At 44.8% G+C, this 13,721-nt stretch overlaps 2 protein-coding genes across 4 annotated transcripts in view; both read right to left on the reverse strand.

Moving 5' to 3' along the window:
• Positions 1-478: 478 nt before the first annotated feature.
• Positions 479-6,658, reverse strand: LOC119310587. Of its 3 annotated transcripts, none has more exons than XR_005150728.1 (8): positions 6,294-6,658; positions 5,159-5,536; positions 2,738-3,117; positions 2,225-2,617; positions 1,699-1,926; positions 1,546-1,603; positions 1,262-1,333; positions 479-800 (listed from the first exon to the last, which is right to left on the reverse strand). XR_005150728.1 is itself a non-coding variant. In XM_037586281.1 (7 exons), the coding sequence occupies exons 3-6, from the start codon at positions 3,038-3,040 to the stop codon at positions 1,310-1,312; spliced, it is 1,101 nt and encodes a 366-aa protein (XP_037442178.1). In that variant the 5' UTR covers positions 3,041-3,117; positions 5,159-5,536; positions 6,294-6,658; the 3' UTR covers positions 479-800; positions 1,262-1,309. The 3 variants fall into 3 exon arrangements, 1 of the variants encoding a protein (XP_037442178.1); XR_005150727.1 differs by having other exon boundaries at positions 1,546-1,607; XM_037586281.1 differs by having other exon boundaries at positions 1,546-1,926.
• LOC119309712 overlaps positions 5,150-13,721 on the reverse strand; it is a 33,298-nt gene continuing 24,726 nt past the window's right edge. Inside the window, exons 12-16 of the mRNA XM_037585659.1 lie at positions 8,445-8,834; positions 7,725-8,135; positions 7,110-7,493; positions 6,294-6,662; positions 5,150-5,536 (exon numbers count right to left, since the gene is read on the reverse strand). Coding sequence (XP_037441556.1) covers positions 5,150-5,536; positions 6,294-6,662; positions 7,110-7,493; positions 7,725-8,135; positions 8,445-8,834 — 1,941 coding nt within the window. The remainder of the gene's footprint in view (positions 5,537-6,293; positions 6,663-7,109; positions 7,494-7,724; positions 8,136-8,444; positions 8,835-13,721) is intronic.

Below are 13,721 nucleotides of genomic sequence, written 5' to 3' on the forward strand. Positions count from 1 at the left end.
AAGGGAGGGTGTTAGAAGATTCAGTTTAAACCAATGTTTTAAATAGCGGGCTATGGAATATAGCGGCAACCCTTAAAAACAGCTATAGCTGGTCTATAGCAGGCTATAGCGGCAAATTGTACATGAAATCATTTAGCGGCAACATGCTCAAAAAGCTATAGCGGAGCTATAGCCGGCTATTTGAAACTATGGTTTAAACCACGTTGTAATCTCAAACTCCCCTTATCTTTATTCCCTTTCGTGTTCCTCTTGTTCTCTATATGTACCGCTGTATCCTAGCGATCGGCCTCAACTTGTACGCCACGAACAAGGGCTCTTCCTGTCGCATATAAATAAAAATCACGCGGCTCCTTACGAGGAGTAGGAACGCTTCCAAAGTTTACACTACGCAACTAGCTACTTCCCTCTGCCGTCTTATTCAGTACTCCATGAGAGCCTGGGAGTTTGTTCTTCATTCTCCTAAAAATTTAGAATTTACTTAAGTTGATAAATAGTTGAACAAATCGCATGACAGTGTTGAATACACCAGAATAGTAGAAATGACGTCAAGGCATGGGTGAACATGCCGACGCACATGCATGCTACAAGTTATGTCGATCGGTACGTACAAATTACCAGAAACAGAGGAGTAGTTCAAGCTACGGCCACAATCTGAGATTATTGTATCAAATATATTTTTATAATAATTAGATGATTCCATCAATGACGATCAAGGCAGGCTTCATTTAGAGTATACATGTAGATTTTGCCATGTCAATATATACCCAGGATTTCTGTTCTGTTACAAACCCATGATGGACCTGCATATATAGATAAACATGTTCCAAGTTATGAATTTCAAAGCGAAAAAACTAGCATACACTACAATTGAGGTAATAATAATTAGTAAGAAAAAGGATAATTGACCTAAAAGCCAACAAACAGGACAATCACAATTGATTTGCCAGCCCTTCCCTATAATAATTTACTAAAGACCGTTTAATATTTCTACACTTGTAAAACACATGTGTTAATTTAGACCTCCTTATACATTTTCCAGTGTCCAAACATGCATTTTACGGAACGGCATTCTCATGTTTTTTTTTTTGATAAAGGCAATCTCATGGTTGGCAGCAAGCAGTTGCAGAAAACGGTTCTGGTGTGGTGTGCTGACGTGCTGTGCAACCCCGCGTCCCCTACATCGATTGGATCACGCTGCCGACAAATTTGTACTAAGCTCAAGACACTTATTTTGGGACGGAGGGAGTAGTACATTAATTACCTTGTCAAGCCAGCTTTACGTCCAAGAGATTCGACCATGCTGCCGATCCTACCTTGAACTGCTTTCTCCAGGCTGTCAACATATATAGAAAGCCCATAGTTATTAGTTGTGTCAATTACCGTAATAGTTGTATCTTTTTGTACCTAGCTGGTTTAGGACCAAGACAGTCAATCCCAACAATTATACCTAGTATGGTGCTCATTGGCGATTCCAATGGGATGGGTTATTGGAACTGACAGGGGTAAATGGACACTTAAGACTGAGAAATTAATTAGGAAACTCACCTTTCTTAGAACAATGGGCAACTCTTTATCTTCGTTCTTCCAGTATGTACAGACATCCCTAACTTGGACACCTTCAGTCAAAATTCCATTCCACACAAAAATCTTGTCTTTGCACTGCATGTCTTCCGTTTCATTTTTCTTTGGGGTCCTTACCTTGATTGCTTGTGTGGACTGTGGTGGCAGGATCCCTGCACGCGGTTCCATTGTGTATGACGCAGAATTGGCTTCATGAGACCATGTACTGAAACCGACGATGTGATCTGTAACATTGACTATTTTAAGCAAGCGCAACATGGACACCCTCATGTTGGGAAGGAAGGTGAACGGGAGCTGTGGAGGATCAAACTGGATCAACTCGTCTGAGGTGCATAAGTTGCTTGTCTGCAAGAAAAGGAATGCGGCTGTTTCAATTCAAAAAGTCCAAGGATCTTGGATGAAGAAAATAAATATAACAAATCGAAATGTGTGCGAGTAGCATGATTTTTTTTTGAAATTTCAAAACGGAGGTAGTAGGACAAAAAAATGTTGGAACACTAACAAAGAAAGAAAAAGTTAACCGACACGAGCTCTGAAGGTAGGAGTGTACATATATCATGAGAACCTAGCTCGTGATTTCAGATGGGATCAATAGTAAATTGAGTTTTAACACATTCATTGCATAGCTACGGAACTTAATTACCTTGTTAGTACAAACAATTGGCAACTCCCTACCCACTGTGTATTTAGCACAACCATTGAGGTCGCTGGCTTTGGCACCTTCACTCACTAAGCAGCTCCATACGAGGAACTTATCATCTTGGCACTCACTAAGCAGCTCCTCCTTTTTCTTTGGTACCCTTTTTACAACCAGTCTTTGAGTGGACCGTGGTGGCATAACTCCACCCGCAGGTTTTATGGAGTAGCAGGCCACATTTGTTTTCAGGTTATATCCACCAAAACCAACATAGTAGTCTGTACTGTTGAGTATATTAACTGAAAACGCCAAGGGCTTGTTTGGCATCATCATCAAGGGGAGGCTGAGCTCAGGCGGCTCAAACTGGATCAGCTCGTTTGAGGTACATGCCGGGCTTGCCTGCCAAGAAACAACACAACCGTGCCCAAAGAAAATCATCATCAGTTCGCTTTTAATGATTTATTTAAATCGATCATTGTTGACCATACAAGAAAATACGTTGCATAATTAGGAACTCACCTTATTAACAATAAAGGGCAGTTTCTTACTCTCTTCCTCAACCATGTAACGAATGATGTCTCTGCTTTCCACACCTTCAGTCACAACACGGCTCCACACAAAGTAATCTTCTACGGGCTCCTCCGTCTCATCAATTATCCAATGTAGTATTTGTCTATTGGTGGATCGTGGTTGCAGGATTACATTCGATCCTGTACCTACCGATGCAGGTCTCTTGTCCCGTGCTGCATTCCTGCGGATGAAATATACATTGAAAGCAACGTAGAAATCTGTAGTGTTGACTACATTTACTATGAACTTCATTTCTTGTTTGGCAAGTGGGGCATGCAGAGCTCGGCGGGATCCAACTGGATCAGCTCATCTGAGGTTAATGAGCTTATCTGCAAAACAAAGACGACTTTCATGCAATGAGAAAACATCTTCGTCAATTCGTTTCTGCTGGAATAAATAAAGTTGGACTAGAAGTATATTGCCATCAGCAACAAAATATCATTTGTTTGTGATATATCAATCATGAGAGAGAGAGAGAGAGAGAGAGAGAGAGAGAGAGAGAGAGAGAGAGAGAGAGAGAGAGAGATGGATTCAGTGATCATTTGACTACTTAGGCCTTGTGAAGATAGTAACATATATTACTATTGATTTATGATACTTGCATTGTGGGTGGCCTGACGATCTGCCAAATATAGGCCAGGTTACTAAATATTTATTGGAAACATAGTCTAGTTTGAATAGTTAAGGGTATCGATTTTGACTTATGACGTGTTGTGGGGGTTAGGTTGGGCCCTTGGGGTTGGTGCTGGGTTTTACTACTGAACCAAATTGACAGGGGTAAAATTCTATCTTAGATGTGGTGAGGGGGTTGGAAGGTAGACAGGACCAGTGGCTTTATCTGGCCGGATCTGAAGCAAGTTGCAAGTGGTTTGACCGATGTGTGGGCATGAGGATCAGTTAGTCAGATCCGAGTGAAGACCAGGGATTAGAGCGATGCCTTGGCCGCGACAAGACCATAGTAGTTGGCTCTTCAACATGTCGGCCAGATTGTCTCGGGTTGTTTGTTGTGGCGGCAGAGTCCATGTAGTGATGGTGACAAGCGACAGGTGGTCTGTTCAGTGATCTTCCACGGCACCAACCATGCATATCTCCATCCATAGCTCTTCTCATAATCGGAGCTGCATTGCCTCCATTGCGTGTGGCTGATTGCTTGGCTGTGATCTTCATGACTTCGCGTGACCTTTGCCGTGTGGGCTTTGTCGATGGTTGTTTGTGGTGGAGTCAGAGTTGTTTGCTTTAGGAGAAATGATGACGATGATGTCAATGTGCTACCTTGATGATGTTGTTCTCAACCGTGTTGTACCTTATGTGTGTCGGATCATCGAACTGGGCCGTATTGGCGTTGAATCGGTTTTCGACCAGTTCTCCACTAATTAACCGACGAGTTTCTTATTCTTAATTAGTGAAATGGCAAATCTTTTGTCTTGTTTAAAATATCCACAAAACTAAATCTATATCACTACAATACTGAAAAGTTACTATTGCGATATTTGGCCATGTGTACTCAAAATATAGTTCTAAACAGTACAATAGCTATTAAAAAGAACACATTAGTTTGAGTTAGAAAACAGACTGTGATGCCATGTTGGCTAGTTTTTTTTCTATGGGCTTTGAAGTAGATCACTAGAGCTAAAAAAAAGATAGAAGTGTTGTTAGTTTGATGATGGTATCAACAAGAAAAACATTGTCTTTGAAATTTAGAATTTTCTATATAGCTAATTAGAAATATGCATGAAGTAATTATAAGAATTTACGTAATGTCGCAATTCTACTAGTTTAAACTGAAATTATAGTGAGAATTGCATGTTGGCAACCATATGCCATTTATTCATTGAAATCCACAGCACATGGTAGGATCTCACATATGTTTGTAATAAAATTAAAGCAGTAACTTAGTTATCTTTATGAAAAAAATAGTACAAAGTGTTTGTTCTGTCATCATGACAAGAATATTGAACATTTAGTTTTTATGGTAAAAGTTTGCGTGTTCTATATGATCAGTAAACGATGTGCCTTTATCCACCTCTGTTGTGTTGCAAATATCTTTGAGAGCTGGTTGCGAAGCATTGATTCCAAGAGTAGCATCCTCTTAGGGGTGGGAGTGGTTGCCATATTAGGGATGGATATGTAGAGTTGTTTCCATATTGTTTCTCCTTTTTTTGCTCTTAGTTTCCGTTTGAACTAAATATAATCATGTTGAATTGAAGTTTTTAACGAATGTTGGATAATTTACCAAATTTTAGTGGGTCCCAGATATTATTCATTTCAAAATAAAAAACCATGGGAAAAGCACAGGTGGACTCTCTCGGTTTTAATAATAAACCAAGTAAATAATCATGAATTTCTCCTCAAGAAAAATAGTTAACTAACCTTGTCAAGAACAATGGGCAACTCTTTGCTCTCTTGTTCAGCCATGCAATCACTAAGCTCGCTGTCTTTGACACATTCAGATACAATGCCTGTCCACACAAAGTACTTTTCAGTGAGCTGCTTATATTTTAATGCATCTTCCTTTTCTTCTCTTGTTACCATAAGTTTTTGAGTGGATCGTGGCGGCAGGATTCCTCTCGGTGGCTCTGTGTGGTACCATGCCACATTTGTTGGCCTGCTATATGTATTGAAACCAACATTGTAATCTGTAAGGTTCACTACCTCAATTGAGGACAACACCTTCTTGTTTGGCAAAATGGGAAAGTGAAGTTCTGGTGGATCAAATTGGATCAACTCCTCTGAGATAGATGAACTTGTCTGTTGAAAACAACATAGCATATGTATAAATTAGGCCGGGTAAAATATGCAATTAGATAACACAACGTGATTTTGATCACGAGGAAAAAAATGCAATAAAATGGATGTGTGCATCAATTGGTGCAATGGACAGCGTTTGTTCCGCTTTCCAAAACATAGCATAATAGTTGTATATATGTACCCAGGTTTGCAGTAAATACAGTCAAACATTAAGCATATGCTACTCCTGTTCAAGGAACTACTACCCATGTTCCTGAAAATAAGGCCGATAGTTCTTTTGAAGTCAAACAATTTAAAGTTTTACTTTGTTTTTAGAAATAAAACATTAATATGTACAATAGTTGTTGACAGTGTTTTCTTCTTCTGAAACTTGGTCAAATTTTACATTATGTGATTTTTTTAGAAAACTTATAGGCCTCCTTTTCAGAAACGGAGGTAGTTGTAAGCAAGTATGTAGTCATTGGCACCATATTTGGTTCAATATTCTTCACAACTACATATGGCTCTTCTTATCCTTCACGAATCTAATAGTGTTCTATTTTTGTTTGCCTCAATTTGTATTTTTTAAAATGGAGGCTAATCGAAATAAATATGCTCAAAAGTGTTCTAGTTGAGCCACAAGGAGCTCAGTAGAAAAAGCAAAAGTAAAAGGTATGGGAGCTGACATTGATGGGGAATTTAGCTCTTTTAATGCGGTCGAGAAGAAAAACACAAAGGTAAAAAAATAAGACATATTCATTACATATAGAGAACTCACCTGTGTAAGAACAATGGGCAAACCGGTACACTTTGTCTCGGACATGTTATCAATAACATCGCTGGCTTTCGTATCTTCAGTCACAATGCCGCTCCACACCAAAAACTTGCCGTTGCACTGTGTGTCTTCTAGTTCCTTTTCCCCTGCTATCCTTGTTACCAGGATTACTTGCGTGGACAGCGGTGGCAAAATTCCTTCCGCCGGATTTGTGTTGTACCTTGCTGAATTGCTTTTCTTGGTGCATACTCTGAAACCGATGTACTGATCTGTAATATTGACTATCTTAGTTGACGACAAGACTCTCTGGTTTGGCAACAGAGGAAAGCTGAGCTCGGGAGGATCAAACTGAACCAACTCGTTTGAGCTTGTCTGCAAAATGGAACCTATATAGCTGTGGCTTAGTTCGTGCCCAAGAAACATGCAGGCAGAGAACGTTTAGTATTTGGTTCATCCAACAGTACTCGCATTTCAGCGCTCAAAACGTTTCGGAGTGGTCTCGACGGGTGCATATCTTGTCTAGTTTTAACAGTTGAGAGTGTCTAGTTTAGGTGTTTGAGGGATGTGCTGGTTAAATTTAAGCCATTATGTTCAAAATATGAAATTCAGGAAAAGTATGGGGAAAATCTGGTGCAATTTACTCTTTAAGAAACATGAAATGTTTACACTTATAAAAAGTCTCGTTCCTTGGAAAATTAGTAGAATGGCAGTAGCTTGAAACCATCGTGATCTAAATTTAGATCTTATTTTCCGAGTGGTGCGATTGCAAAAGAGTAAATCAAATTTAAAACCGATGGGTTGCAAAATTGCGAAGCTTACCTCCGTAAAAACTATGGGCAACTCCCTTCTCTCACTTTGGGGCATATATCTTGTGAGTTCGCTGGCGTTGACATCTTGAGACACAAAGCAGCTCCACACAAAGTATTTATCTTTGCACTGCATGTCTTCCAGTTCCGGTGCCTCTTTCTTGGCGACCCTTGTTACCACCAGTTCTTGTGTCGACCGTGGTGGCAGGATTCCATACGGTGGCACCGTGATGTACAACGCCACATTTGTTTCCTCAACTCGTGTACCGAAACCAATGTGATAATCTGTAACGTTGACTATCTTAAATGGAGATAACAGACGTTTGCTTGGCAGGAAGGGGAAACAGACTTGGGGGGTTTCAAACTTGATCAGCTCAACTGATGTAGATGAAGTTATCTGCAGAGGAGAATATGGGTGTTAGATTAATCGGGGACAAAAGAAACAGGCGATCTTGCCGCGTAAAGTATATCTCCAGATTCAAGGCATTGCCACCATCATCAAAATAAGGATCACGCAGTGGGCAATACTCTCTAACATCAGTTTCATAGGCGCCAACTCCGAGCAATGGTACAAGAAGGAAAAAACACTCCATGTAATACTAATGCGTTTTGTAGTTAGGGAACTTACCTTATCAAAAATCAAGGGCAACTCGATACTCTTCCCTATCTGGAGACATATGGAACAATCAAGGTCGCTGACTTTGACGCCTTCACTGACAATGGCATTCCATATTAAGAGCTGCTTGTCGTCGTTGTATGTTGTGTCTTGTGGTTCCTTTTCATTTATTAGCCTTGCTACGACGAGTCTTTGATCAGACCGTGGTGCCAAAATTCCTACTTCAGTATGTGTACGGTGGGTCACGGCCGCATCTTCTCTGGGCTTAAATAGACGAAAACCAACATAGTAATCGGTAACGTTGACAATGTTAATTGAGAACAAGCCTGTCTTGTTTCGCGGAAAGACAAGCCCTGCAGGATGGTCCAACTGGATCAGCAGCTCGTCTCCTGAGGTTGAGGTTGAGGTACATGGGCTGCTTATCTGCAAAAACAAAATCGACACAAGTGTGTGTGTATCAGGCCGCCTCACCTTTCTTTGCCATGCATGCCTGACAATGCTCAACCAACTAACTAACTTACCAGCTAATCTAAATCCTACGGGGGATGGCATGTGGGAGTGGGACTGACCAATTACGATGCCATGTCAAAACAGATGCCACATAACTAACTTACAATTATGATTCCAGTTACTAAGCTCCTTTACTTTTTTTAGGCAGGATCAGAGAGGCAGAAGTTTTACACGAGTAAAAAGAATAGTACAAATAATGCATTGCTTCATTAGGGAACTCACATTATTGTTAAAAATGAAGGGCAGCTCCTTACTGTCTTCATCACTGCATTGATCCTCCAAGCTGCTGGATTCGACACCTTGAGCCACAATCATGTTCCACACGAATATGCTTTTTTTGTAATGCATGTCCTCTACTGGTTCATTTTCCTTGGGTACACATTGTACAACCATTCTCTGAGTGGACCGTGGTGCCAGAATTCCTTGACGGGGCTGTCTGTCGTGGCACGCAGAAAACTCAGTGAGGTTCCAACAATTGAAACCAATGTAGCAATCTGTAATGTTGATTATATTAACTGAGGAGAGTGACGTCTTGTTCAGGCAAGGGAAGCTTAGCTCGGGTGGATCAAACTGGATCAGCTCATTTGGTGAGGTAGTACAAGAATCGTTTATCTACAAAAATGAAGGCAAGCAATCGTAGGTGGATTAGTCTGACTCGGTGAATAAAACAATCAGAGAACCAAGATTATTTGTTCATTAGTGTACAGAAGAAATAAATCGATAACAATGAGATGTCACGTGGGATTAGGTAATCAAAGGAAGGGAAGAGATGTTATATGTATGTATGTATGTGAATGTGTGCCACCAACACCAACACCCAAGCTAGCCAGCTAATGTGTGGACAAGTCAGATCACCCAGCCCTCCTCTGCCACCTCCCCTTCACTGCAGGTGGTGATTACCGCCGGGTCAAGACCATGCGTAGGTCAGAGCATCTCCAGTCGTTCGGCCCCAAGGGCGCTTTTAGGCGTAAAATAGCGCCTCTAGGGCCTGGCGGCGATAATTTCGGCTTGGGGAACTGATTCTCAGTCGCGACCGCACCGGCATGAGCGATTTTTTTCAAAGGACAAATTCGATGAAATTCAGTAAATTTGGACAGAATTTAGGCTATTTCATTGATATTTAGGCGAATTTACATAAGATAAAAACATAAAAAGAAAACTACTCCTAGTTCATGCCGAGGAGTTTGTAGAAGGCGGTGTAGTCGTCGCCGCCGTCATCATCGTCCCCGTCTCTCGGTGGCCTGTCCTTCAGGGGGGCCTGGCTGTAGCCCTCCTCTGGATCGCCACTGCGGGGCGGCTGGCTCGGTGCAGTGACCTCCTCGTCGCTGCCGGAAAGCACGATGACGCCCCCTCACCGCGGCCGCGGCGCCGCACGACGATTTCTTCAAGAGCGCGGCGCTGGCGGTCCATCTCCTCCTGCACGTAGCCAGGCGAGGCCACTCTTGAGGTCGGCGGCCATTGCGTCGAACTCCTGCTTCACCGACGGTTGCCGCTGGCTCCTTTAGCTTGACCATGCGGTAGTGGCCGTGAGGAGGGGAAAGGGCATGAGAGCCCTCATTGATGACGAGGTTGCCGATGCGGCTACGTCGATGGAGCGGCATCTCCTGCGGCTCGGGCTTGACCGGTACGAGGTTGCCAACCCGGAGGAGCAGGAGCCCGAGGACAACGAGGATGGCGTGTCCGTGCGCCTCGGCATCCAGGAGCTCCCGCCACGGCAAGAGAAGGATAGTGCCGGGTACTCCAGCCGCGGCTCGTCGTCGGCCTGGATGTGAGCGAGCACGGCGGAGAGAGTCCGCCCCGACGCGCCCCACCATTGACGCCGACCGTCCGAGTTGTGGCGACCCCTCTACCTTGGGGCCCCGTTGTTGGACACCAGCTCCTCGGCGTGGCAGCGCTGGAAGTGTGCGGTCCCGACGGGGGTGTTGCCGCCGCATACCGTGCTTCACGGCGCGCGTACTCCAGCAGGGGGTGGCAGAGGCACGGGGACGCCATGCGCCCGGTGTCTGTGTCAAAACCTGTGGATCTCGAGTAGGGGATCACGAGCTGTGGATCTTGGATCAATGGATAACAAGGGACGGAGAGCACGGTACTTACCCAGGTTCAGGCCCTCTCGAAGAGGTAAAATCCTACGTCCAACATGATTGATGTATATGAATAGATTATAGAGTACCTCTACCACGAGATCAGATGAACGAAACCCTAGGCGAGTAGGATGATGATGGTTCTTCTAGCCTCTATGGACTAAACCCTCTAGTTTAAATAGACATCAGGGGTTCTAGGGTTTACACATGGTCGGTTACAAGGAAGGAACAAAGATGTCGATTCTCCCCGTCTTGCCTTGGAGGACACACCAAGGCACCGAAGATCCCGAGTCCAGATACGGGGTCACCTCATAGCTCGGTCTTCCAGCAGTTGTAGCGCAGCCCAACTGTCCAGCCCATAAAGACTGGTCGGCAGCCCAAGGACTCGCTAGTCCAGGACTCCCTTAGTAGCCCCCGAACTAGTCTCCAACGTCGGGGTCCGTATCACCAGTCGTCTTGTGCGTTCAAGGTCTCCGGCTTGCGAGATGAGTTCCTTTTCCCCATCCCTTATCGGCAGCCCATGACATTTCAATCTAGCAAGTCAAGTCATCACAGGGCCCTCATCTTAAATTTTTCCTCAGGGGCCAAAGACATCCCTCGATTTCCGCGCGCCAGGGGAGGTGAACAGGCCATCGCCCTTTCACAGAGGAAAGATCCCAGACAGAATGTGGCTATTTAATACGCTGGGAACTCGACGCATATTTCAACCACCCCAGATCAAGAAACACCACGGGAAAACCACAGAAAATCGAAAAGATGGCTGGCGCCCCAAGCTCATCCTTGCACCCCCATGGCCTCCTTCCAGGCGATTGGGCCAGCTGCTCAGTTTCACATCTTCAACTAAGCATGCTTCAGACGGAAGGATACCTTCCTGCCCCAGGTTTGACATCCGTTCGCGCCGGACTAATCTCCATGAATGGTGAATCTTTCGCAGAGAACTTCCCTACCCCAAGCAAGAAGGAGAGGGTATGTTTTGTGCCTTTTCTCTTACGAGGTCTAGGTTTCCCCATAAATCCCTTCCTCAGGGGCCTATTAGAGTTTTACGGGATCCAACTCCACCATCTCACCCCTTGGATCCGCACTGCACATCTCGGGCTACGTCGCCCATTCCGAGATGTTCTTGGGCTGCAAGGTCCATTTCGAGTTATGGATGAAGTTTTTTTGCCTTGTTCCTCATAGCCGAGAAGGGGCGATCTATGAAGTAGGCGGAGCCGAAGTATGACACATAGCCGGGATAGGGTATCAGATCAGGACCCCAAAAAGGATTCCAAAGAATAGACCTCAGAGTTGTTTTATATATAAGTACTTGAACCGGCTCGGCAGGGCCTGCCCGAATACTCGGATGCTCCTCAAAAGAAGCGGTTCAACTGGCAGCGAAAAAGATCTTCTCGAGAAGAGAGTGCCGAGGTACAACAACTGGCCGCCAAGGTGAGGTTGTTAACTCATAGTAAATGAACCATCATCGACGTGATGACCGCCGCTATTACTCGATGTGTGCAACCTCTTCAAAAAAGGATGCATTCCTTGTGCTGCTATAATGGGACAGGTGATGCTACAAGTTACACACGGCAAGGGCCGGCCAACCGCTCAACAATGGCTACCCTGCTAGACAACCTCTTCAAAGGGGAAGAAGAAGACTTCACCCGCCTATGGAATAGGGACGGCTACTCGAGCTATAATCTCGTTGAATGGGTAAGTTTGATTTTTATTCTTACAGTTCGTACATTACATCCGAATTTGTCTAATCCTATCTTCTATGCTTCTGAACAAAGCTGGAGACGCGTGGTCGAGGGCATCGACTGCCCCTCGCCACAACCGGAGGATCATTCTCGTGATGAGAACCTAGGATTCCATGTCGATCCGGAGACGTCAACTGACTTCGAGGACGGTTCTTTTACCAGGAAAGTCTCGATGGCTCCAAGGTGGCCCTCGTAGCCGATCATCCTGGGGCTCTTCCTGCTTCCACTGTAAGTAGCAAGAAGGCCTCTTCCCAAAATCGGCGCTCGTCTCGTGCCATTCCGAGTACGCTGACTTCTACTCCCAAGGGTCGCCGTACCGTGCGCCGAACAACGATGAGTGCGGCGCCTACCATGTCGATACCCACCAGCATTGGAGCTTCTAAGCGCAAGGAAGTTGCGAGAGCTACATCAGTTACTCCCCCGACCAAGAGGTAAGTCGCGACTTTATTTGTCAATATGACCACTGCAAGTACTTATAACTTTGCCGCATCCTGTAGAAAAAACATTCTGCCAACGCAGCTGAGACCTCAAGGAGATGCGCGGGAATAATACTGAACAGAGGCCTGCTGTTCGGACTGGGGTCAATACGGAAACCACCGTAGACCAGGCCCCAGCGGATTCTAGGGATGTTTCGCTTACCAACTCCGAAGATGAAAGCGTAATGAATCACCGGCGGCGGAAAGAATCACTGCGTCATGCTGCATTTTCCCATCTAGAATTCAATGATTTGAGTTCGGTAGACGCATACCTCAGAGCTGCCGAACTGGCCTTGAGGGAGCTGCCAATCTGCTGTCGGCCAATATGCAGGTACGGGTTCAGTTTGAAATCCAAACACAAATCCTAACCCAGTAACCCCCAAGCCTTAACTTGGGCGGGACGGCCGAGTTAAGGATGGATAGCGTATATATGTGCGGTATTGTGCAGGTCTTGAAAGAACAAAATAAAAAGTTGTCTGTGGACCTGGAATTACACCGAAAACAATTGGCTGCTGCAAAGGCCGAGCTGGAGGACGTCAAGAAGTTCACCAGGGAAGCGCATGGTGAATAAGGAAGTTCAATACGCCAGAATTTCCAGGTTGCACTGTTTGACCTAGGTGTCCTTTGTAGCAACTGAGTCCATAGGTCAGCTGCAAAGGGATCTGGACGCGGCGAAAGAGTCCCAAAGGTACGCCGAAGCGCAAGAGGCAGCCGGCCGCCGGGTAATAACCCGAAGCCATGAGAAAAAGAATAAACTCAAGGTGGAAAAGCAGCAGCAGGATGAAGAGATTGCGAGGTTGAAGACTCCGTTGTGAAAGCTCTTGAGGAGAACCAAAGATTGAAAGGCACCATGTTCGGTGAGTGATTTTCTACTTATGATCACGTGACGAACGTGTATTCTGGACGTGTAAAAAGATATGCCGTGTCTCTTAATAGGTCTCCCCACCGGGCACCCAGAAGTAGAGATGAACTCTTTTGGAGGGAACCTATTGAAGGAACTATCCATTGTGCACAAGCGAGCTCGAAAGGCTATGAACAGTCTGGTAAAGGCGTTATGGCTGACCGAGACGTCTCCAGAAGGGATGGCTGAACTTGTCAATCGGTTTAAAGGAGCTCGGCGTCTCTTGGAGTTATGGAAGATATCAGCTTGCCGAGAGGGAGCACAGGAGGCATGGGCCATGGTGAAGACCTATTTTACCAAAC

The sequence above is a fragment of the Triticum dicoccoides genome, chromosome 5B, assembly GCF_002162155.2.
Source record: "Triticum dicoccoides isolate Atlit2015 ecotype Zavitan chromosome 5B, WEW_v2.0, whole genome shotgun sequence".
In the NCBI taxonomy this organism is placed as follows: domain Eukaryota; kingdom Viridiplantae; phylum Streptophyta; class Magnoliopsida; order Poales; family Poaceae; genus Triticum; species Triticum dicoccoides.

Excerpts from the sequence above, each read along its gene's own strand:
- LOC119310587 (XM_037586281.1), bottom strand. The coding sequence starts at position 3,040 with ATGAAGTTCATAGTAAATGTAGTCAACACTACAGATTTCTACGTTGCT. Across the intron at positions 2,618-2,737 it reads TGCCCTTTATTGTTAATAAG|GCAAGCCCGGCATGTACCTC; the intron begins GTGAGTTCCTAA and ends GTTTCTTGGCAG. Across the intron at positions 1,927-2,224 it reads CAATTGTTTGTACTAACAAG|ACAAGCAACTTATGCACCTC; the intron begins GTAATTAAGTTC and ends CTTTTCTTGCAG.